Genomic DNA, 22874 nt, shown 5'->3' with positions numbered 1-22874 from the left:
CTCTCTGTCTCTGAGATAGATACATCAAGAGAAGCAACCATGCAACAACCTGTCCGCACCATCAAGCATTACTTGTAGCACACAAAGAAAATGGCTCTTTCTTCCAATGATTTAGCGTCACAGAGACAGCATTTGAATCTGATGGATCCAGTGGCTGCTGCCCTGATGTCCACCTGACCCAGTTGACAACATTGCAGCCTCCCCATGGGCATAATTAGTTTTAGCACTTTTGATGGATTCACCTGTAAAAAGAAAAGAATTCATTAAGAAGAGTTTGGTAATTCTTTTCTTAGTCATTATTATTTGTCACAGATTACATGACTAGGATGTGCTGCTTTCAGGTGAGGAGAGCAGGTTATCATTCACATAGGAATCCAGCCGTTCTTCACTGAAAGGATACCCAGGGTGTATGTAGGACACTTAGCATTCCCTTCTTGTTTTGCATATTTTCCTAACGTTAATGTGATCAGGAACATATTTATATGAGAAAGCAAATTTTTCAGTAAATTATGTTTTTCCAAGAATACTTACCTGATCACATTCCTTTTAAAACCCTCCCAACCTCCCTGCCATGCAGACATTTTCATTGATATATTGCTCAGCTTAAACTAGCAACATTTTGCAGTGGCAGGGGGAGCTAATGGCATGAATTATTGCCCATTGTCAGTATATTGACAGAAAAGCTGATGTCATTTTTTTTAGGGGGCTGGATCAAATAGGCAGCAAGCATATTTTCCTGACATTAATGCGGTCAGGTAAGTATTCTTGGGGAAACATATTTTACTGCAGAATTTGTTTCCTTTGCTGTCTCATTCTATCTCATGTGGCCTGAATGGTTAGAGTGTCTGCCTTGGATGTGGGAGGTTGCAGTTTCAAACCCCAGAGTCGTACCAAAGAATTATACAAATGGTACAGACAGCTGCCTTGCTTGGCACACAATATTAAGAGGATAGAATTAGAACTGGTCGGCCTGGTGTCAGGATAATGTGACTGGATGGGACGTGATGCTACTTTTCTGCAGCATGATGCTCCAGTGCTAGACATCACTATAAACTGCCACACTGCAGACATCTTAGTGACATGACTCAGTTTGTTAAAGCTACATTAAAATCTAAATCACACAGACATGAAGAATTGCATAAAAAGGATTTTAAAGTGACTTGCTTTAACATTATAAAGTTTCAGTTTTCCACACTGCTTATTTTCACTAGCTTCCATTCTGACTGGAGAGAGAAGTCATTTTGCTCAAATATTGTAGTCCAGTATCAAACATGGTAATATTAAAATAATAATAATAACAATGATAAAATACTCTGTTCATTATTTTTTATGTAAAGATCTTCTTGTTTTACAGGCACCTGTGATAGCAGAAAAGCCTCTGTTGGACCTGAGCATTTGACAGCAACATCCCACGTACCAAAGGATGTTTTCCTGTTCACTCAAAAAAGGGAGCTTGGTTTGCGGGGAGCCGTGCCAGTTGACTCCGTTAATGAATATATGTCACATCATATGCCTGGTCTTTTTCGTGAAAAGGAATGTAAAGTGGGAAACATAAACAAAATTTTTGCATCACAGTGGCTCAGTGATAAACAAGTTGTATATGGGACAAAGTGTAACAAGGTATAGTCTTTTGCCTGATTTTTTTTCTCCCATTTTGAGTGATTGTTTGCCACATTTACATTGCGTATATTCAACCATCTTTGCGGTTATCAGTCATCTTCGATATGTACTGGAAGGTTCCTTTATTTTCACCACAAATGTTCTCATGTCATGCATCATTATTGTTTTTATTATCTCAGTTTTTAACTCCATTTGTCATGGACCAGAAGAGCCCTGTTGTCTATCCATTAGCACGTTTGTTATTACCACTTCACCTAAGATATTTCGCAGATTGTAATGAAACTCATATTCATCTCCTTGGTCCTAAATGAAAAATGGTGCAGTGCAGACATACAATATGGCTGCGACTGTAGCCATTTGGAAAATCAGATTATAACTTTTCCTGAATGGAAGATTGTATTGACATGGTTTGTTCACTGCAAGACTAATAATGATGTCTGGTTGGTCAGCAAATTGATGCTGCTTGGACATCCATTTGGCCACAAGATTGGTCAGCTTGAAAATTTTGTTATTGCTACTCCACAATCAGCACAGAAGTATTGTGTTCCATAGGGTTTGAAATTCTGAAATTGCACAGGAAGTTGTTGTTGTTGTGGGGTTTGAAGCCATTTTTCAGCACAAGATAGGCTATACATGGTGGCCAGTAAAAATGGTGGAGGAAGAACCTGGGAAAACCCCAGAAAAAACCACCGACCCATGAGAAGCTACTGGCAAGCTTTCTCACTTATCCACATTGGCCAAAGCCAAGACTCGAACCCACACGGACAAAGATGATCTGTAACAGTGAGCGCTTTAGACCACTCGGCCACTCAGGGCCCCCACAGGAGGTAATTATGGTCTAAGCATATTTTACAAAACTTTTCAGTTCAACATCAGTCTCAGATCACACTTCTGAACTATTTAAATGCATGTCGTCCAAGTCTACAAAAGCAGTAAATTAGTAAATAATAATTCATTACACTTTATTGAAAATTGGTGTTGCGTACAGTAAATTATTGACTTCCTTACTGAGAAGGTCTTGTTGGGGTTGTCTGGACTGACATCAGATTTTCACCAGAAGACTTGTTATGATGTTTAGACGGTCCTAAATGGAAAGGGTGCTGATCTAAAAAAGGACAGCCATATTTAACATCTTGTTACTGTTACTCCTAACTAGAAAGTCGTGTAGAGATGTGGTTTTCACTAAACAACTTCTTATGATGTCTCCTTGAACCAAATTGAAAATGGTGTCATTTTACAGAGTATATCTGCCATGGCAGCCATCCTGAATATTTTTTCTCTACACATCGTAAAGTCGTATCAGCATAGGCTTTATGTCAGAAGGCTTCTTATGGTGTCTTGTTGGTTCTGAATGAAAATTACGCTTATTGAGAGACAATATAGCCACTATGGATGGTCAGATCAACATGTGTTTTTACCAAAATAGTTCTTCTGATATCTAGTTGGTCTTAAATGAAGAAGTTAGAACAAAAAAATTGTCTTATTTTTTATTCCTAGAGATTTAATTTTGGAAGTAGAACATCAGTTCCTTTGAGGGACTCTGCTCTTGCTCATTTGCAAGGGAATGTCACAATGGTTTTATAAATTTGATCACTCCTTGGTTTTGAGAATCATGGGTGCTGTATTTATAGAGGTGGATGGGTTGTTATGGATGACTTAGAAAATATGTAAATCTTGGAGCAATTTACAGTAAAGTTTACTTGCCAGGCAAATTCTTGTTTGGTAATATTTTTTGAAACAATTTTTTTGCCCAACAGGTGAATATAAAATACAGTAATTTATAACACTTCTCTTTTGCAGTTAATAGTGTGTGATTTGATGAGTGGCAGAGAAACTCACATTCCATCCTTGCGTAGTAGCGAAACCAGTTTACCTGAAGTATGTCCTTGTGGAATTCATAGCATAGCTATCAATCCATCACGAACCCTGCTTGCCACGGGGGCAGAAAATACTTATGATTTGGCAGTATACAAACTCCCTACATTTGATCCTTTGTGTGTCGGGGAGGTAAGTGATAAAATCCATCTTTTGTTTTAAGAAATATGTTTCAGACATTTTATTTTAAGTCAAACAATGCTTTAGATACCATCATCCTAATTTCTGTTTATCAATTCATCCCATTTTCTTCGTTCTAAATGTTTGTTTTTTCTACCTTAACAGTGCTGAAACAAGGGTAAAAAAAAAAAGATGTGACTTCTCCATCCAGATAAAAAGAGTGTAGAATGTTTTATGGGGAACAATTTTAGATTTCATTTGCAAATGTGTGTGTGTTTATGACGGTCAGTAGATGGACATTTTGGCATGGCCCACAAAATTATAAATTATCACTTGTAATCTCCACATTGAAATGTTTTTAAAAACTACTGGCATTCTCTGTACTTATCAGTAGAAAACAAATCGATATAATAATAAATCAGTATAACATATCTTTTGAAAAGAATGACAATTTATTTTGAAGAAAAAAACATAAATAATCATAGCATTATAGGTTTATTTTTGCAAAAAATAGATACCACTACTTAAAGAAAAAGAAGAAAAATTAATTAATTTAAGAATTTGTTCCTTAATTGTTAAAGAATGCTTGTGGTTATTAATTCACTTCGGTTTTCTTGTCAACTGGTGTTATTTATGTTCATGATTGTTATGGAACCTGTTCTGATTGTTGGTTCCAGTAAATGTATGCAAATTTAGAATACCTAGGATATTACCCTCCAGACCACATTACAGCTGTATAAATATTCCAACATATTAAACACCTTGTCTTTGCAATTAAAGTAAATAAAGTAATTGGTAATTTATTTTGTCATTGAAGTCACCTTGCCATATACACTTTCCCATGCAACACTGATTGTGTCATACATTGTGCCAGTTGAGTTGGTCTATCAACAGTTTATCCATGATGTACATTATCAGTGATGAATGAGAATGTGTGTCTCAAGGGTCCTAGCTTTGAGTCTAATGTATGCTAATATGCTAGGACCTTATTAATGTTCATTAGATTAGAGAGCAACATGGTAGGTAGTATATTTTACAAGGGCACAACATAAAATCCATTTTGTGGTTGGTAAGCATCACTAAATAAAAAGACTAAATGGAAATTGTGAACATACATTAAAAGTTGGCAGTTTGGCAAAAAAAGCAGTTCTGTTCACTTTTTATGTACTATTTGACTCTTGCATTTTTATTTTTTTATAAAGTTTTATTAAAATTTTGATATTCCATCAGAAAGCAATGATCTCTTCCCAATTATCACCACACTCATATTTTTGGTCTGGTAGGTATGCTTATTAGATTGATTTACGTAAGATGCAACACTTTAGAAAACATGTCTTTATATAATCAAAACCCTGTTGTACTTAGTTTGTCTTGAAACATGAAGCTATTTGTATGAAGTCCTTCAGCAGTCCTGTATATGCTTCACCATGCGTGTGAACTATGTATATAGAGATAACCTTGTCATTCCATCCATCTGCCTGTTTCCATGTACATCAAGTTAAGTTTGAACATTTTAGGTCATTAGCAGGGCATTATATGTTTTCTAGTATAAATTCCTGGTATATAAAATTGAACACTTTAACTTTTCAGAATGGTCATAAAGATTGGATATTTGATGTTACTTGGCTTGATGATGAATTTTGTGTTACAGGTAATTCTTCTGCTTTTTCTCATTATGTTTTTGTGTTGCCATGGTAAAACATAGGGAGGCATACATCATTATACATGATGCAGACAGATACTGGAAAACTATTGTGTATTACAGGCATGTAATGTCTAACAAGATTTTATCATTTGCATAAAACCTAGCAGTTTTGTCCAAGATTAAGAATTTTTATTTTAGTTATATTTTAGCAATTGCAGATCTTCAGTCTGTTGAGGTTATAATTTTGAAGTGAACATTTTCACTGAAAGAAGAAAAATGGTTTCTGCACAAAACTTTCAGTTATCAAATATGTATCTTCACCAACATTATTGGACGATAAAGCTGGGTACCATGACAAATTTTATACCCCAATATTTCTGAACATGCTGCAATACATATTACAATATACCGCAATTATATATTGGACTGACACTTGTTATTTTTTTAATATCTCTCAATAGCTGAAAAATATATTTTGTTCAGATTTATAGCAAAATAGTACTGTATTATATCTTTTATATTACTTGAAGAATTTTTTTTATCTTGAAATAAAATTTAAAAAATCATGGTCCCCCCCCACACACAAAAAATCCCCCAAAAATAGTATCTTATAGTTGATGAATTTGCATTGTTTATTAGCATGTAAGTTGTAATCTAAAACTAACTAAAATGGGATGATTAAGCTTACATTATTGCTGACACCTGTGAAAGACATTTTGTTGACAGTAAAGAACTTGTTGATGAAAATAGTAAGTGTTGACAATGAAGTTTACGGTTCATTAGGTACTCTATAGATGTAATGGCAGAACTGCCGACACTTACAATTTTGCCGTAAGTCTTAAAATTATGCATAGTGGACATAATGTACTGATTTGAGGAATTCAGTGGTGGGGAAAATGATTGCCATTGCCATGTGAAATTTAATTTTTTAAGTATTTTGACAGGCTGAGAGATAGCAAGAAGTCATTGAGCTCTATAGGGTTTGGAACTGCAGTTTGGGAAACTGTATTTAAGTAAGGTCCAAGTAAACTTTACACTTTACAGACTTTTTAGTTGAACATACAGTGGTCCTCCTCACATACAGCCACCCTTCTGCACCAGGAAAGTGGCCTTATAAGATGGGTGGTCTTTCCAGAGGGGATTATATTTGTGAAATGTATATGTGTATACAGTAGGTTGTTGTTGTAGGGTTTAACGACATTTTTCAGCATACGATAGGCTATACATGGCGGCCAGTATTAATGGTGGAGGAAGAACCCGGGGAAACCCCGGAAAGAACCACTGACCCATGAGAAGCTGCTGTCGAGCTTTCTCACATACCCACATTGTGTGAATCCGAGACTCGAACCAATGCAGACAGAGGTGAGATGGCAGTGATCTGTAATGGAGAGCACTTTCGACCACTCGGGGCCCCGTATATATAGTAAGAAAGCTACTTGTAACTTAAAGCGGTTAATATCTTCATTTCAAAATAGCATTAATTATAAAATGTTCTTCTTGTCTTAAAAACAGAGTTATTGCAAGGTAACAAAAATTAATAGTTCATATTCTTAGATGGGAGTGGGGTATTGTTGGCATGCGCATTACAAATCCATTCAAAAAGGTTATTTGAATCTTGGTACATAAGTTGTTTCATATTTAAAATAATCCTCTTTCCATTTACTCCATTTTCCCACTGCTACAGAATATTCTTCTTTTTTTACAATCTTGTTTATTTGAGTCATCCCAACATAAAATTTTTCAGCAAGTGAACTCACCTCATTGTGGTCAAGTGAAATAACTTTTCCTTTTTCTTCTGAAGTATTATTTCTTTGTTTATGTGATGACATGTTAAAGTTTTGTAATGATTTATTCCTATGCTACTAATTGTACAATACTGCCATTTAATTTTGCAGACAAAACATTTGTAAATGAAATGCCTTGTTATGTAGAAAGCGATTCATTTACTGTCATGTGATTTTTTTTAGTCTTTTTCTTGTGCACTGTTAATGTTAATTGTTTTTCTGTGTGTGTATATGTTATTCCACAAAATCTATTTTTAGCCTATCTGACCATGTTATGATCCTGACAATTACGTCAATTTAAAAAAAAATCCGATGTGTGAACCCCAAAGCACTATCAAAACACTGCTGAACCCATTTCTATCTGACTATGTTATGATCTTAACAATTAAAAATGTCTGGTCATAATCATCAATTAAACATCAAACTTTGTTGTGTGAAGCCCAAAACTTTGTCAAAACACTGCTTACCCCATTTCCTGCAAACATTGGTGTTAATAATATAATAATAACCTTAGTGTTACATGTACTTTAGCCAACGCTTCTTTCAGCAACGAAAACCTGACATCCGGAAACAGACAACCCGAAAGATAATCAGATTACTTACCTTGCAGTAATTAAATATTGGTTCTGGACACACATTAATAATAAAATGTGGCCGCTTGTGAGGGTTAAATTTTACATTTGTGCACTGATATGTTGGCCGCTGGTCGCGTTAGAGGGGTGGCCTTTCTTGACAGGTACTTTTTAACACAAACTAATTGGTGCCAAGGGATTCTGGCTGTAAAATGTGGGTGGCCGCTGGTCAAGGGGGCCATTCATGAAGGAGACCACTGTAATTATGTTTACAATCACTGCATCTGTGTTTAATCCCACTGCTGGACTTTTAAGTGCATGTTTTCCATCTTGACAATAGCAGTAAATGATATTTTGTTACACCTTCATCCAACTTATGGAAAAAAACATTAACTGCCTTGCAGAGAATGTGTTGTTAGGGTTGGGAAGTCTGTTAAATAGGCAGGGAAACTTTGAGTGGGATACCAACATCTGGGCAAGATATTATCAGAGAGGGCCAATAAACATAAAACACACTTGCTAAGCAAGTGAGAAAATATTTAGTGACCTTGAGAAATTATGTTAAATTTAAACGGAAACAACTGCTCTCCTGAAATGTTTATGATTCTTAGTCATACAATGGAATACATAAATTAACACATTAACATATGTGAGTAAATAATGGAAAAAATGGCATTTTCAAAAATCTGAAATTTTTTAAGGGTTGCATATGTTATATTCAAAATTAAATATGTGACAAATATGACGTTTATTTTTTAAAAATATTTTTTAATTATTTTGTCATGAAAAATGACAACATGCTGTTGACATTTTTAAATTCATTACATAATTGCTCACAAATTTTTTCTGTACATTCCATTCTGATGGAAACTACCAAAGTACCGGTACAGTAAAGAAATACTGTAATGTGTACCACTGGAAAAAAAATACTGCTGTTTTTTGGTAATTTCAAACACCTCTAGTGGATTGGGTGGGGAAAAAAGCCTAAGGACAGGTTTACTGACAGAAAGAAGAAAAATGGTTTTTGCATAATAACTTTAGCTGTAGACCTTGTATCATAACCAAAGTTTGTAGACATTTTACACTAAAGATATGGAAAGATCCTTTTCATTTTGGGGTCAAATAGCAGAATGTCAGGGTAATGGATAAAACATATGGGTTTTGCAGAATAAAGTTTTGTTCTATAGCAAGTTCCTTGAACAGATTTTGTGGATGTCATGCACTTTGGGCAATAAAGAAACCTCTAGGTGTAAATGTGAGTGATCTTGGTAAGCCTAAGGCATACATCATTACACACAATGCAGACAGAAACTGCAAAACTCTTGTGTATTACAGGCATGGTTATGGTTTCTGTACGGTGTGTTTTAGTGCCTGCATTGAGGACTATTAAACATGTGGCAGGCACAAAATGTGCCATTCATAGTACTTATGGTCATTTTAATATTTTATACAATAAAGTATTTTTTGCAAAGTTAATGGTCACAAATAACAGTTAAATGTCTGTGATAAAAATATTAACATTAAAAGTGACCAGCCAGAAATTATGCACATGTTAGTCAGTGAGTTTGGTATAATAGACTTCATCAATGAGTGCAAACTCCATGACTCCATGCAGCTGGCTACCAAATTTTATAAGACTTAGTTGCACTTTAATATTTAGAACTGCAGTGATTAGTGCATGACTAAGCGTGACAGAAAAAGCTAACACACCACTCAAAAAATGTTTTACTCATTGAGCATTTTAAATGTTTTCTCCCTTTTAGCAAGCATTGATTTCTTTTATGATGTGATACTGTGCTAATTTCCATCAGAATTAATTAATGTGAGTAAGGGTTTGAAAACCTTACATAAGCGCCATGATCCAAATGAAACCTGTATTATACCTTGATCTGAAGCAATCAGTAACTCATAGAGATCATTTAAATGCTGAATTGCTGATCAGGCATTTATTTAAGATTACATCTGAATGCCTGTCTTTGTTATATATTTATAAACATGATGTTGGAACTACATTTGTGACGTTATAAATGCAGAAAGATTGCTTCTGTGTTGTCATTTCTGTTCTGTTACATTAAGTCCAGATTCATGTAACTAGTGCCACAATTTATCATAATAATCACTGCCATGGTGATAATTTTTGGGATACAGTGTTCTCTTTATTATAAGTTGTTATGTCACACATGTTTGGTGAAACATGGAAGCAGTTTTCTGTTCTTTTGTTAAAAGTATGCTCATTACACCCATCATTACAAAAATGGGGTGGGGTGCATTTAATTCACTCACTGCCAGGAAATCTGGAGAAATCAGATTTACAAACAATACATATAATCCTTATATGCAGTGTTCAGTGAACAGTATATTGCTTTCATAGGTTCCCGTGATAGCCGCCTCTGCTTGTGGCGGATAGACAACGATGATGACAATCATAGTTCTCCACATTTGAATCTACTAGTCCCAGAATACACCGTGAAAAGTCCAGTTGCCATCAAAGCTGTTGATAAGTCAGTGAAAGTGAGAGCCTTGGCATATTATGATGACAGAAGGGTATGTATATCATGAAAAAGTTTTATTTGATTTACTTATTAAAATTTGTAAACATGGGACGATGTCTCACAGGTATGTATAAGAAAATGCTGGTCACCATGTTTATTCTGAAAGCATACATTACATAGTAAATGCATTTTGCCATGATAGCTGGGATCATTCTCTTGAATTTCTCTGTCAAAGATATTACCCGATCACTTTACATTAGGCTACCTTTCTCTTCTACTGCCAAATCCAGCCTTCCCAGAAAGACGTTCTATCTATATAGAATATAGACAGAGGGAACCCAAAATGGGTTAACTCACATTTCTACCTGCTAGGTGGCCACGATTATACCCAGATGTACCAGTTTTTTGCTTTCATGCTGTAAAGATGGCTTCCATATAGTCCATTTAATCTTACGTGAAATGTCAAATCATCCATCTTTTTTTTCAGTGGTATAGTAAGTTAAAATGTTTTTATATGGTGCATAAATTTTTGTGGATTCTGGTGAATTTGTTCAAATCTTAGCAATTATCGTACCGTGCATTATTGTCACTCAAATGTGACTTTGATTGGTAACATTAGATTTCACCAGAGAAATTTTTGGGAGCTGTATGTATCAACTATTATGCTTCTAAGTTGTTTTCATAACATGGTTTAGGTTAGTTCAATTTATATACATGTATATTTATTGTATGGACTTGTTTGTTCCTCTTCTTCATTACAGAGGTGACAACCATGTGTAAGAAGTGTAAGTAATTTAAGGTTGTGGAAGATGTGAGTACACATAGATTGCTTTTTGGCACACATGTATAATGTGTGCACATTTTGTACAAAAATTCTTGATCCAACATTTTGATAAAACAGCACAAAAACAATTATGCTCCAATACCAGACCGGCCACTTATCCCAATTTACCTTGGATCATCCAGAATTTATGTTTATAAGTTTGAAAATTCAGATTTTCCAATTTTTTACCCAAAATTCCAATTTAAAGAAGAAAACTCCCCAAAAAACACACTTTGATTCACAGTGGCTGTGCCTCCTTCAAACAGAGCAAAAAATGATGCAGAAATTCTGCGAGGAATACTCTACAGTTATACCATGAAAATCTTATCATTTTTCCGTTTTCATCTTTCATACTGATTTTAATGTTAATTGAATTAACACTAAATGTCAGTATTAAAGATGAAAATGGAAAAATTATATATTTTCATCATATTACTGTACCATACGCTTTTTACATTTAGTAATAGCTTAAGGTTGCAAGACTTTATCCCTTCTCATCATTTTGTCCATGAAGATGTGGAACTCTTACCACATATTAACTTGGCATCTTTTTCCCAAACGCATTGCAAGTATATCTCATATGTCAGACAAAGTGTCAAACAAGATATTGGTTAGGCCAGGAAGTTTCTTACAGATCCATGACCTACTCATTGTTGGGATGGACCTGTTACAGTGTGGGTTTATTGAGCTTGGGAGCACACTTATTATTATACTTTGCATGCATCAAGAGAAGTCTATTCATATCAGCCTCTTGGAAATGAAAGTCATTCTAATGCCTTCCACACATGGGTGAAACATATCTTTGGAAATACTGTCTGGATAATGTTGAACAATTAAGTTGTTGTGACATACCTCTGCAAAGTGGGCAACAATCACCAGACATTTCCCTCAAGGTAAGAGAATACTTTTGTGGGCACCAAATATCAGGTAATGTACAAGTCCAACACATTTCTGGCCAACTTAGTGTCCTGGCTGACTCATTATCAGGGGAGGACAACTGCTTCATACAGAGTTATCCCTCCAGGAGCCATCCATTAGATATGTGCCCGTTGGACCATTCGATGCTTGACAATATTTTGAATTTTTCTTTGAGCCCCAGAAGCATGGGCCATGCATGTGCTTTTCAGCAGCTGGGAAGTAATGTGGGCATATCATTTCCTTTCATCAGTTTTATTTAAGAAGATAATTAAGAAATATGGGCCACAGACTGCAAATGCTCTGATTGTTCTGCTAAGATGAAACACCTTGGATCAATGATCTGCTTGATTTAGCAATAGCACCGTTACGGATCACTGCCATCTCACCTCTGTCTACGTGAGTTCGAGTCTCAGCCTCGGCTAACGTTGGTATTTGAGAAAGCCTGCCAGTAGCTTCTCGTGGGTCAGTGGTTCTTCCTAGGGTTTTCCAGGGTTCTTCCTCCACCAGTTATACTGGCCGCCATGTATAGCCTATCTTGTGCTGAAAAATGGCATTAAACCCTACAACAACAACATTTAGCAATAGAATTACCCAAAATGTCATAGCAACCTCCTCTCTGCGCAAACATTTGAGATGACCACTAATCCATCCTTGTCCAAAGAAATACCTCCATCACTCCTATGTCCATTCAAGGATGTCTGATCATAAAGGGATTTGGAACTTAAGTTGTGACAAGGATCACAACCCCTGAAAAGTCTCCAGTTTGAAAACATACAAGGGGAAAGAGACAGTTTTTGCCACAACAAGGAATTTTCGTGAGCATTTCTAAGATTTGTTTTCATTCTGTTTCTTAAATTTACATTAATTTTCAGTTTTCAGTATCACACTGATGTATTCCAGAGAAAAAAATCAAATTGTTCCTTGGAGTCATGGTATACTGTATGTAATAAACTTTAAACATCACATTTTGATATGTCCTGATTTTCACAGTGTAACAGTGATGTCAGAAATGATCAAATAGGAAATTATTCCATTATATACCAGAGCACAACCAATAAGTAGATAATCATTTGAAATTGTTAATTACAAAAATGTTTTTGGGGATAGTATAGCGCCATCCCATTAAGTATATGGTACTTACCCTTGTCAGTTCTCTGTTTTCTGTCTGCCATTTTTTATTTCTTGCCATCATGACCGATTTTTTATAAATAAGTGTTAAGTTCCAATTATTTCAACCAGCATCACTCAACAGAAACCTTTAAGTTGACATCATTGTCAGTTATTCAACATTTCCATGTGACTTAAAACTTCTCATGAGAACAATGTGAATTGATTTACAGGTCACACATGTGAATAGGTATGGTCATTCAGGTAGCAACAATGTCAGGTTATTATATGGTATGGCATCTTCACTAGCCAAAGTTCCAGTATGTTTACCCTATCTACACCTTGGCAGATTCATCAGGTCTTTTAGTGCTTTGTTCTAGTGACATCTATTGGATTTCATGAGTTGCCTCCCTTAGTATGGACTGCCAACTAACCAATAGTGCGTAACGGTGGTGCATTGTAGATCGGCCAAAAATGGTGGAGCCAATTGACTTCAAAAGGATTTTTTGTAAATTTAATATCGAAAGTATGACTATGTACCAGAGAGAAGCAATTACATGTTTATTTGAGTGATGGTAGTCTCACAAAAACGGATCGGCAGTGGAAAATTGCTTATTTATGAGTCAGTACGAGCTGTGTGCTCCCCTTGTCTTGATTATGTAGGAACAGTATTAAAATTTGAACAACTTAATTTTGATTGATATGGTGGCTTGCTGCCACATCTATTGAAATTCATAAACCTGAAGCACAGAAATATCTGCTCGATGCAGATAGTGTTAAATTATCAGAACCTTGGCTAGCTGTGATGGTATGGATTATTGTGTTTGACACTTGGTGAGACACCAGTATCATTTTTCTGCTGGCAGCATCACTTTTGAAGTCCTGTGTGAAAGTTTTTAAGGTTACATATCTACTACATCAGTGGCTGTTTTTAACTGAAACTTTTTACAATATTGCTAAATACAGTTTGACCCCTCTATGACTTGGTAGTTGGGAGCCATAGAACCCGACCATGTTATAGACCGAACCATGTTATAAGCAACCAGGTCAGTTAGCTGAAGAAAATGATGCATGTACCCCAAGAAATTTGCTGGGGTAGTGGTGGGTGGGTTAGGTAATAAATGCGGGCACAAAAATACGTGCTTCATTGACACAGTTATCATCTTAAAATCAATGCATATTAAATGAGAAATACACCTGTAGTGAAATAGAGAAGGCGTATATAATATCTTGCTTTATTCAGAGAACCACGCATTGGTACATATACGTGTATACTGTTTATATATACATGTCTAATGTATAGCATGAATAGAGTATCAACACCATGTACTCACGCATGAATCCCATCACATACATTGAATCCACAATACATGTAATTCCATTGAAAATGTGCACACACAGAGATTTGAAATATTCAATAATTTTGTCATAATTTTTTGGTCTGAATCCAGTGGAAAAAAATAGCACAGTCATGTAACGAATGACAAAGCACATTTACTTTTCAGTATATTCCAAGTCGGTAAAAGTTAGTTTGCATTTTAAGCTGCCATTGGTAGCGTTCATAAGCTTAAATTTTTTTTCTGCAAAAAGGAAACTTTCACAGCACAGTAAACGTGTTCCAGTCTCATTGGAAAATGAAATAATCCATTTGATTCCATTGCATTTATTTAAGTTTAGTACTGACTTTCTTTGAAGAAAGGTTCTTTGTTATTGTAGTTTTTGTCGGCTTTCTTTGATGAAGGGTGTGTGCATTATTGAAGTCATTGCTAAAGGACAGCTTTGGAGAATCAAACAAATGCCCATTTCTTATTGTGGCGGCAACATCAAATAATTATATGATTGAGACTGATTTTTTTCCCATTCATTTAGTACGTTTTCATAACAATCGGTGCTTCAGAGGTAATCTGTTTTCTTTGAAATTTCAGCAGACTATTTTATCTAGGTACATTTTTAAACAAGGAATTGGCCGTCGCTTGGTTGATTGTAGTTACTGTTCCTTCCTGGCTATTGAATAGACCAACAAGTAAGATTTTTTTTTTTGTATGCTTTTTTTTTTTACATTTGTGGTAGCAGAGTGATGCTGCCTTCCATGCATGCATCAGAAATTTAAAAAAGTGTAAACGGACGATAGAGACGCAGGTGTTCTGCTCTGATGACAGGGATTATTACAGAAAATGTGAGCATTCTGAAGGATTTAATCCTGAGTGAAAAGAAGAGGAATTGTACTTACCATCCACATACAAATTTTAGGGGGCCCCGAGTGGCCAAGTGGTCTAAAGCGCTCTCTGTTATGGGTCACTGCCATTTCACCTCTGTCTGCTTGGGTTCGAGTCTAGGATTCGGCCAGTGTGGGTATGTGAGAAAGCTTGCCAGTAGCTTCTCGTGGGACGGTGGTTCTTCCTGGGGTTTTCCCGGGTTCTTCCTCCACCATTAATACTGGCCACCATGTATAGCCTATCGTGTGCTGAAAAATGGCATTAAACCCCACAAGAACAACAACAACAGATTTTAGTCTATGTAAATATATTAATTACTAGCAATTGGCCGAAAATCTGATGAAAGATAGATTATGAGATAATGCCTCGTCCAGTTGATCTCGGCTACCAGAAATGTCAACCAAAAAAATGCTGATATCTCACAACATTCAGTACTCATGCTAGATGTCAGCATAAGCGGATTATTTTATAACAACGCACTGTTCAGATGGTTTGTCAATATGGACAAAGTATTTGTTTATGTATCAATAGATACATCTCAGTGCATTTTATATCAAGTTTGCAGCTTCCTTTCATGGGGTCTCTGAATTTCTCCACTCCAAATCAATGGTTGTATATACAAGTTTAAACAGCCAAGAATGTCACCAATATAAAAATAAATTGCCAGATGGTATTTTTTGCTGCCAATAAGGAAAAAATATCGCATCTTGCAACATTGGCAAAGCCTGCGCGATTGCTGAAGAAACTTTTTACACCTTATTTTTCGTACTTTTAAGAAGAAAATACTATTGTTTTTGTGTATGAGAAAAATACACTTAAAATTTCAGGAGCCATGCCACAGTTGTCTTGTATTATTCATACATGATCTATTCCCCAAAATGGTAATAAACTTTTTACATTTTTTGCATACTTTTAAGAAAGATTTTTTTTTTCATGTACGAGAAAAATACATGTATATGAAATCTTGAGAGCCACACCACGACCATGTTATATCCAAATTTGTGTTAAAATGGAGCATGCTATAGCAGGGTCACACTGTACCTCAGTTTTTAATCTTGATATTCCAGGTTTGTTGCCTGCATCACCATAACACTATTCGCTGGCAAGAGAGTGCATTTTGTAATTTGTAAAACACTAGTATCATTTTAGCTGGTATTTTAAATTTGATGTACTTATTTCTCTATAGCCTTTGAAATAATTTATTTCAGAATTTGAAGGTTTTCATTTTTTTACTAAGTGTTTAAAACTGAGGTCAGATTTTGAGCTGAGTCTGTTATTATTGTAGGGTCTAACGCATTTTTCAGCACACAATAGGCTATACATGGCGGTCAGTATTAATGCTGGAGGAAGAACCCAGGAAAACCCCAGAAGAAACCACTGACCCACGAGAAGCTACTGACAAGCTTTCTCACATGCCCACATTGGCCGAATCCGAGACTCAAACCCACCCAGATAGAGGTGAGATGGCAGTGATCTGTAATTGAGAGCGCTTTAGACCACTCAGCCACTCAGGGCCCTGAGCTGGGTCTGTGCTGATTAGTACCGTATATACTTGTATATCAGATCCAACTGCAAGGACTCAGATCTGCCCATCACATAATGTGCCAACAGATCAGGGTCTCTCTTGTTTGCAGTTGGACCCAACTTGTAAGCAAGTTGATTTTTTTCACAATACATTATTCAGTGCAAGAACTATTTCACTTGAATTTGTGTCTGATATTGTTTATATTGATTTAAGGATTTAAAGGATTACATCAAATTCAATTTGGATAAACTAGTCATCTGTTTTTTCTTCTTTTGAATTTCAGGAGCTGGGAGTTCTGTCATTAAACGCATATTTTCATTTATGGGATGTTGAAAGGTTTACAGAGGTAAGAATTACACAATATTAATTCTTGTACGTCCATCAGCTTAATTCTCAAGTTTCTGATTAGCCTTTGGTTACACCCGCTCCCCAAATTATTTTTTGGCTTACAGTTAATCCCAGTTATTTTGACCCCTGTAATCGCTGGGGACATTCTGGAAATGATTGCCATATGACTTTTACACCATCTCACAATACCTAACCATCATCAGCTTGATCCTTGTATCTCAGACACACAGATAAACATTTAGTTACAAGGCAAAGATTTCGTTTACAAACAGTGACATAATATGTGTGTATTTTGGTCCTCAGTTACAAATAACAATTAGTGACATAAAAATAAATATGAGAGACCCTTGATATCTTATGATTTAATGTTTAAAAAGATAATTGCATTTTAACCAGGGCAGTATGAACCACAGGGATTGGAAACTCCAGAGAACTGTCAGATATTGCTTGTTCCCTTCTTATGTGCAAAAGGAAGTTCCCAGTGGTCAGTTTTACAGTAAGATGAAAGATGCAGCAAGGGTAGTTTAGCCCTCGTGCTAGAAAACTAGCTGTGCTTGCTTACGTCACAGGTTCTTTTGGAAAATAATTTATATATTCTGTTTTTCCTGTTTGAAATTATGATTTTGTTAATGTGAGTACAAGAAACTCGTACAATTTCTCCCTCCATTACAGTATACTTTGTGTAATTTTATAATCCTGTCAATGGAAAGATCTTTCTTTCTACTCAAAGTTAATCTTTATTTTCTTTTTTAGATATCAAAAGTGATAGATGAGATAAATTATTCAATTAAAAATAGCAGTACACTTTACAATGTGCTGAAAATTTATAAATTTAAATTTTCAGATAAATTATACCAATGCAGTTTTTTCATCTACCAATAAAAGAATACCTTTACTTTTTATGTCAGTCATAAAAAAATAGGAGCAGAAAATATGTACCATGAATGAGCCTCTTTGTGTCCTCCAACAAATCAATCTTATGTGTGAAGCTTATTTGCATAGCAGTAGAGAATGGGTGGGTTTTTTTTGTGGGCTAGGTAGGAAGTTTCCACTTACCTTGTATGTTTATTTAAGATTTTACTTCATATTAGAAAGCATCAAATGAGATTTTAGTTTGATGCTAGAGCTGAATTATTGATTTTATAAATCATATAAGATGGCAAAACTGAAAAATAACAGCACTTAAATATGCATAATCAGTTCCTTGACTTGAACTTGTCTCCATTACTTCGATATTAATACTGAGAAAGGATTTCTTTTTTAAGTATTATCATGGAAACATTGCAAAAATTAAAATTGCCATTTAAAACTTTTGTAACAATGAGCAATAGCATTGTATCCTTTGTGTTCTGATAGTGTGTGCTGTAGAAAAAAAAGGATTACAATTATTATTGTTGTTGTTTAGTACTGTCATTTTTATAACATAATTCATATAATTCTAATATAGTGGTTTTTCAGTCTTTTTTGTTTTCAATTACATGAAGGAAATTTAATATTCTCTCTCCCCCCCTCTCTCTCTCATATGAAAGACTGTCTGTCCCTTTGAATCTCTTACCTTCATAGCACTGACCCCCTCCAATTATCTGTAGTTCATACTGACCTGTAAAAAGAGAATTGATACCAACCACCCATGACTTTGAAATGTTTGTATTTGAAGGGTGGAAAAAAAAGGAGGTCTTTATTTTCTGACTTTCTGGTAGTGAGGTTGCCATTTGGCTGAAACCTCTGCATGAAATCTTCTGTGCCCTGTGATTTTAAAGTGTTTATTATAACATGGTTGTATTCAAGATACAGTGATTAGGCAGTTAATAGTATGAGAATATGAAATATTTTCAAGGAATCAATTAAGGCAATCAGTTTAATATGCAGATATTGAAACAAGTTATACAGATACAACATGTGAGGGATGTGCTTTTGCTGATGTTTCTTTACTGAAGAGTCATAATTTATCAGCAGCAAACTTCTTAGAGCCACATTTCTTTGTATATATTGTAATTGGATATACTTGCATTAATTGTTGACTCTTTTAATGAACTACATTGCAGCGTCCTAGAACAAACACTGTACCAACATTATTGACTGTTTTATGGAAGTGGTCAGTATACAGAGGTATTAGGGTCCCCCTCCCCAGCAGGCAAAGGAAAGACCATCTATATAATGCATGTGGATTACACCCCTTGCCATATAAAGTAATAGATGGGGTTGAATATGTCAAATTAGTTGCAAATTCAAAATGATAGTACTGCTTCTGGAAGGCCACTAAAATTTCAGAAGTAATCACTCAAATTTTGCCCTAGAATTTTTTATTAATTTGTGTACCAGAAAAGACTTGAAATAAGGACTGTTTCTTTCCGGATCTTGCTTTCATTTAGCTTGGGTATTTGCCCATAATCAGATATTGTTTTTTTTTATAATTCCTTTTTCATCTTAATTGTTTTCTTATAAATCATCATTATTACATTCCTTAATTCCTGTATGAAGCAAAAACCTCTCAGCCTGCCAAGGTCTGATTTTCCCTTTTCTCATTTCATCTGTATATTTAACATCTCCTTGGCATTTACCTCCCTTATCTATTGTCCAGCCAAATTTTCAATCCCCTGGGTTGCTGCTCAACATACGTTATAGTGTAATTCATATTTGATTTATTACACTGTTACTCATATTTGATTTATTACACTGTTACTCATATTTGATTTATTACAGTTATTGATATTTGAATTTATTACAAAATGTATACCATTTTGTAAATTGTTTTTCATAGAAATAGAGCAAGATCCTTATATTATTAGTACAAACTTGAAAATCTTTTGCTTGACAGTGACTTTTGACAGCAAAAGAATCACAACAATGGGACTATCCTTGAAAATTTCAATTTCAGTTACAATTTATACAGCTTGAATAGAAATGAATTTTCCAGCTGAAAGTTTTAATTGCCTTTTGCCAGTATGCAACTGCCAACATAGCTGCTTCTTGATCTAAGAAGCTGACATTAGATTTGCCCCCTATTTTTATGAAAATGGTATTTTGGCAACAAGAATATATCCAGTTAAGTATTTAAGGGATTATTTTGTACTTCAGATTACTCCATATTTTCATTTATATTTCTTTACTGTAAATGTTCAAGCTTTAAAAAATTTGTGACAATTTAGATGTACACTGCATTCAGGAACGAATGTTTTTCATTGTAAATGTTCAAGTTTTAAATGTTTATTTTTATGACAATTTAGATATACAACAGACGTTTACCGCATTCAAGAGAGAATGTTTGTATGGCAGTGTCAAAATTGAAGACATTGTATGCCATCGGGTCTCAGTCACATGTGAATCTGGTGGATCCAAGGTCCAAAAATACCCTTACTACAATTATATCTAAGTATAGAGGGCAAGGTTGGTATCTCTAAAACACTTATCTTTGCTCATTTATTTTTTAGGAACTAAATAGACATCATTTAAATTTGATATTGCTGTACCTGTAATTTGAAAATATATTGTGTGATTTTGTGAAAAATGTATGTAAGTAAATATTAAACTGTAGGTACAAAGAAGTCTTTTAATAGAAAACATTAAAAATTTAAGGGACTACAAGAAAACATGTCCTTTTTCTTGAGGTTGAATGTAATTAGGGAAACAATTCATAAGTTTGTCCATTATGGTCAGGTATTTTTTTATATTAAAGTGTCCTCTAACAGGGCCTTCCATTAGATGTAAAGTTGGAATGTGAGTTGCCAAAGTAGGCGTGGAGTTTGGGGGACCTTCCCAATGGGAATACAGTTTTTTTTTTAAGTAGCCAGGTGTAAAGTAAAACTAGCCAGGTAATTCGCCTGGCTCTCGTCTGATAAAGAAAGCCCTGGCTAAGTTTTCTCACACATACCTGACCTTTTTGACTGCTGACAAGATAAATATAATGTCTTGAATTGGTATATCTTGTATGTCATGGATTGGCCAGAGGATCTGCAAGGAGCTCATTATGTTAGCAAATCAAAAAACCTCTTAAAGTAAGACTTATTTGGAATAAAATGAAGAAAGTAATATATTTAGATGTGCCATAAACTTGATACAATAAAATGTTAATTTGCCTCTTTTAGGACTGGATAAATGTGTGGTGAAAAATTAATTAAGGATTGAATATGTATGTACTGAAACACATTACCTTCATTTCAGGTATTCGATCTGTTAGCTTTAGGAATGATATGATTACAATAGGAACTGGTGTTGGCATGATACTCTTCTTCGATCTCAAGGCAGGGAAATACCTGGAGAGTGGTTGCGGACACTCTTGTCACCTCAACTTGGGAAGGGGATGGCTGGTAAGACTGTAAATTGCATTATCAAAACACAAAAAATTGTAAGAGATTCAGCAATTTCAAGCCTGGTGGTCTGATATTAAATCTTGAGGACCAGTGATGGCTATTTTATATGGCTAAAGAGCTTTTGAGCTAATGTTATGGCCTTGCCTCTGTTGTCTGTTAGCATTAATTAGATCTGTTCCATTGTTGATACTCCACTAGAATTTTTGTCATTGATCTCTCTATAGCTCAAAAATGCAACCAATGGAAAACTTAATTTGGACTTCTCTGCAGTACATCAGAGTCAGTTTTGATCAAACGTTGTAGGGATGTTGAGAATGCGCTGTTCAAATTTTTTTCTTGTGTGGCTTCTTTAGCAATGGATTTCTTGACATAACCAGCTCAGGCAGTTTTAATAAAACTGTAGGACAGGTTCCTAATATATGTATATAATGTATATAATGGCTTCCATAGCAAACAAGTGTTTTGCCATCAAGTATAGCCAGTGTTACTAAATTAATTTAAATATCTTCTCTAAAATAGAACTGAATAAATGTTGACCAGATTGTAGAAGAAACACATTTTGATAGCATTTTCTGGTAGGTGAGGAATTTTAGGCCTTTTTTTTGGCTCTTGTTCATTAGTTGGCTGTATTAATGTAAGGACCTATACAAGTTCACATCCTTTTGTTTTGATTACAGGCTGAACATACTTGTATTCTTTTGACATACTAAGGACTGTTCTTGCTCAGGGATTAGATATAATTAGTCCAACCTCACCTTACAACCATCTCTTGCAACAAACCCCTTCTCTTATATGACCTTTTTCAGTGCCTCACAAGCAGCTTTTTGCTATTCTATTAATCCATCAAAAGCGACTTTCTACAGAGAATAATTGAGCGCAATTTATGTTCCAGAATTCAACCAATTTAAGCTTTATGTTCTATTGTAATTATCTGAACCAGGTATTGTTGGCAGTGGTAATTGAAATGAATACAAGCATACTAGTAACTATACTGAGTAAATACCATACACTATCACTGTAACAATATATGTATGTGGAAATGACTCTGTTATCTAAGTCATAGAATGTCTAACACTGCTGCATCACTAAGATTATTGTTTTGTTACACGGTACAGACTAATTTGATATAAACTAATACATTGATGTGAATCATATCTCAATGATAGTTTACAATTGATTTTGTATATCAACAATTCATTTCCACATATTGACAATTCAGTAGTCTCTGTAAAAGGAAAGGATGCAAATTTAAACAACACTGAATAACTAAATCATAGTCTTCATATGACTTGTTTGTGTTTATATGGAGCAAAGATTGTCATATACAGAAATTTTTTAAAAATAAACTGTACTTGAAGATCACGTCTCAGATGTTTGGAACATGGTTGGACTTAATAGAATATTCACTTCCGCAAGAACTGTGCAGGAATCTTCTAATATAGAGCCAGCTGGTGACATCTTACAAAGAAAACATTTCCACTAAAAATATCATACAGGCTTGTGTTTCATTTGTGAAAGG

General features: G+C 35.0%; 1 protein-coding gene across 1 annotated transcript in view; it reads left to right on the top strand.

Annotated features, from left to right (window-relative positions):
* The window catches only part of LOC149801026 (DDB1- and CUL4-associated factor 12-like), a 37445-nt gene that overhangs the window by 6888 nt on the left and 7683 nt on the right, over positions 1-22874 (top strand). Inside the window, exons 2-8 of the mRNA XM_089955054.1 lie at positions 1355-1620; positions 3421-3627; positions 5206-5266; positions 9988-10160; positions 16981-17043; positions 20273-20432; positions 21207-21352. Of these exons, the coding sequence (XP_089811180.1) occupies positions 1355-1620; positions 3421-3627; positions 5206-5266; positions 9988-10160; positions 16981-17043; positions 20273-20432; positions 21207-21352 (1076 nt within the window). The remainder of the gene's footprint in view (positions 1-1354; positions 1621-3420; positions 3628-5205; positions 5267-9987; positions 10161-16980; positions 17044-20272; positions 20433-21206; positions 21353-22874) is intronic.

The sequence above is a fragment of the Sinohyriopsis cumingii genome, chromosome 4 (genome assembly GCF_028554795.1).
Source record: "Sinohyriopsis cumingii isolate HCF-2022 chromosome 4, ASM2855479v2, whole genome shotgun sequence".
NCBI lineage: Eukaryota > Metazoa > Mollusca > Bivalvia > Unionida > Unionidae > Sinohyriopsis > Sinohyriopsis cumingii.
The sequence above is the reverse complement of the archived record's forward strand: the minus strand, read 5'-3'. Positions and strand labels throughout refer to the sequence as shown.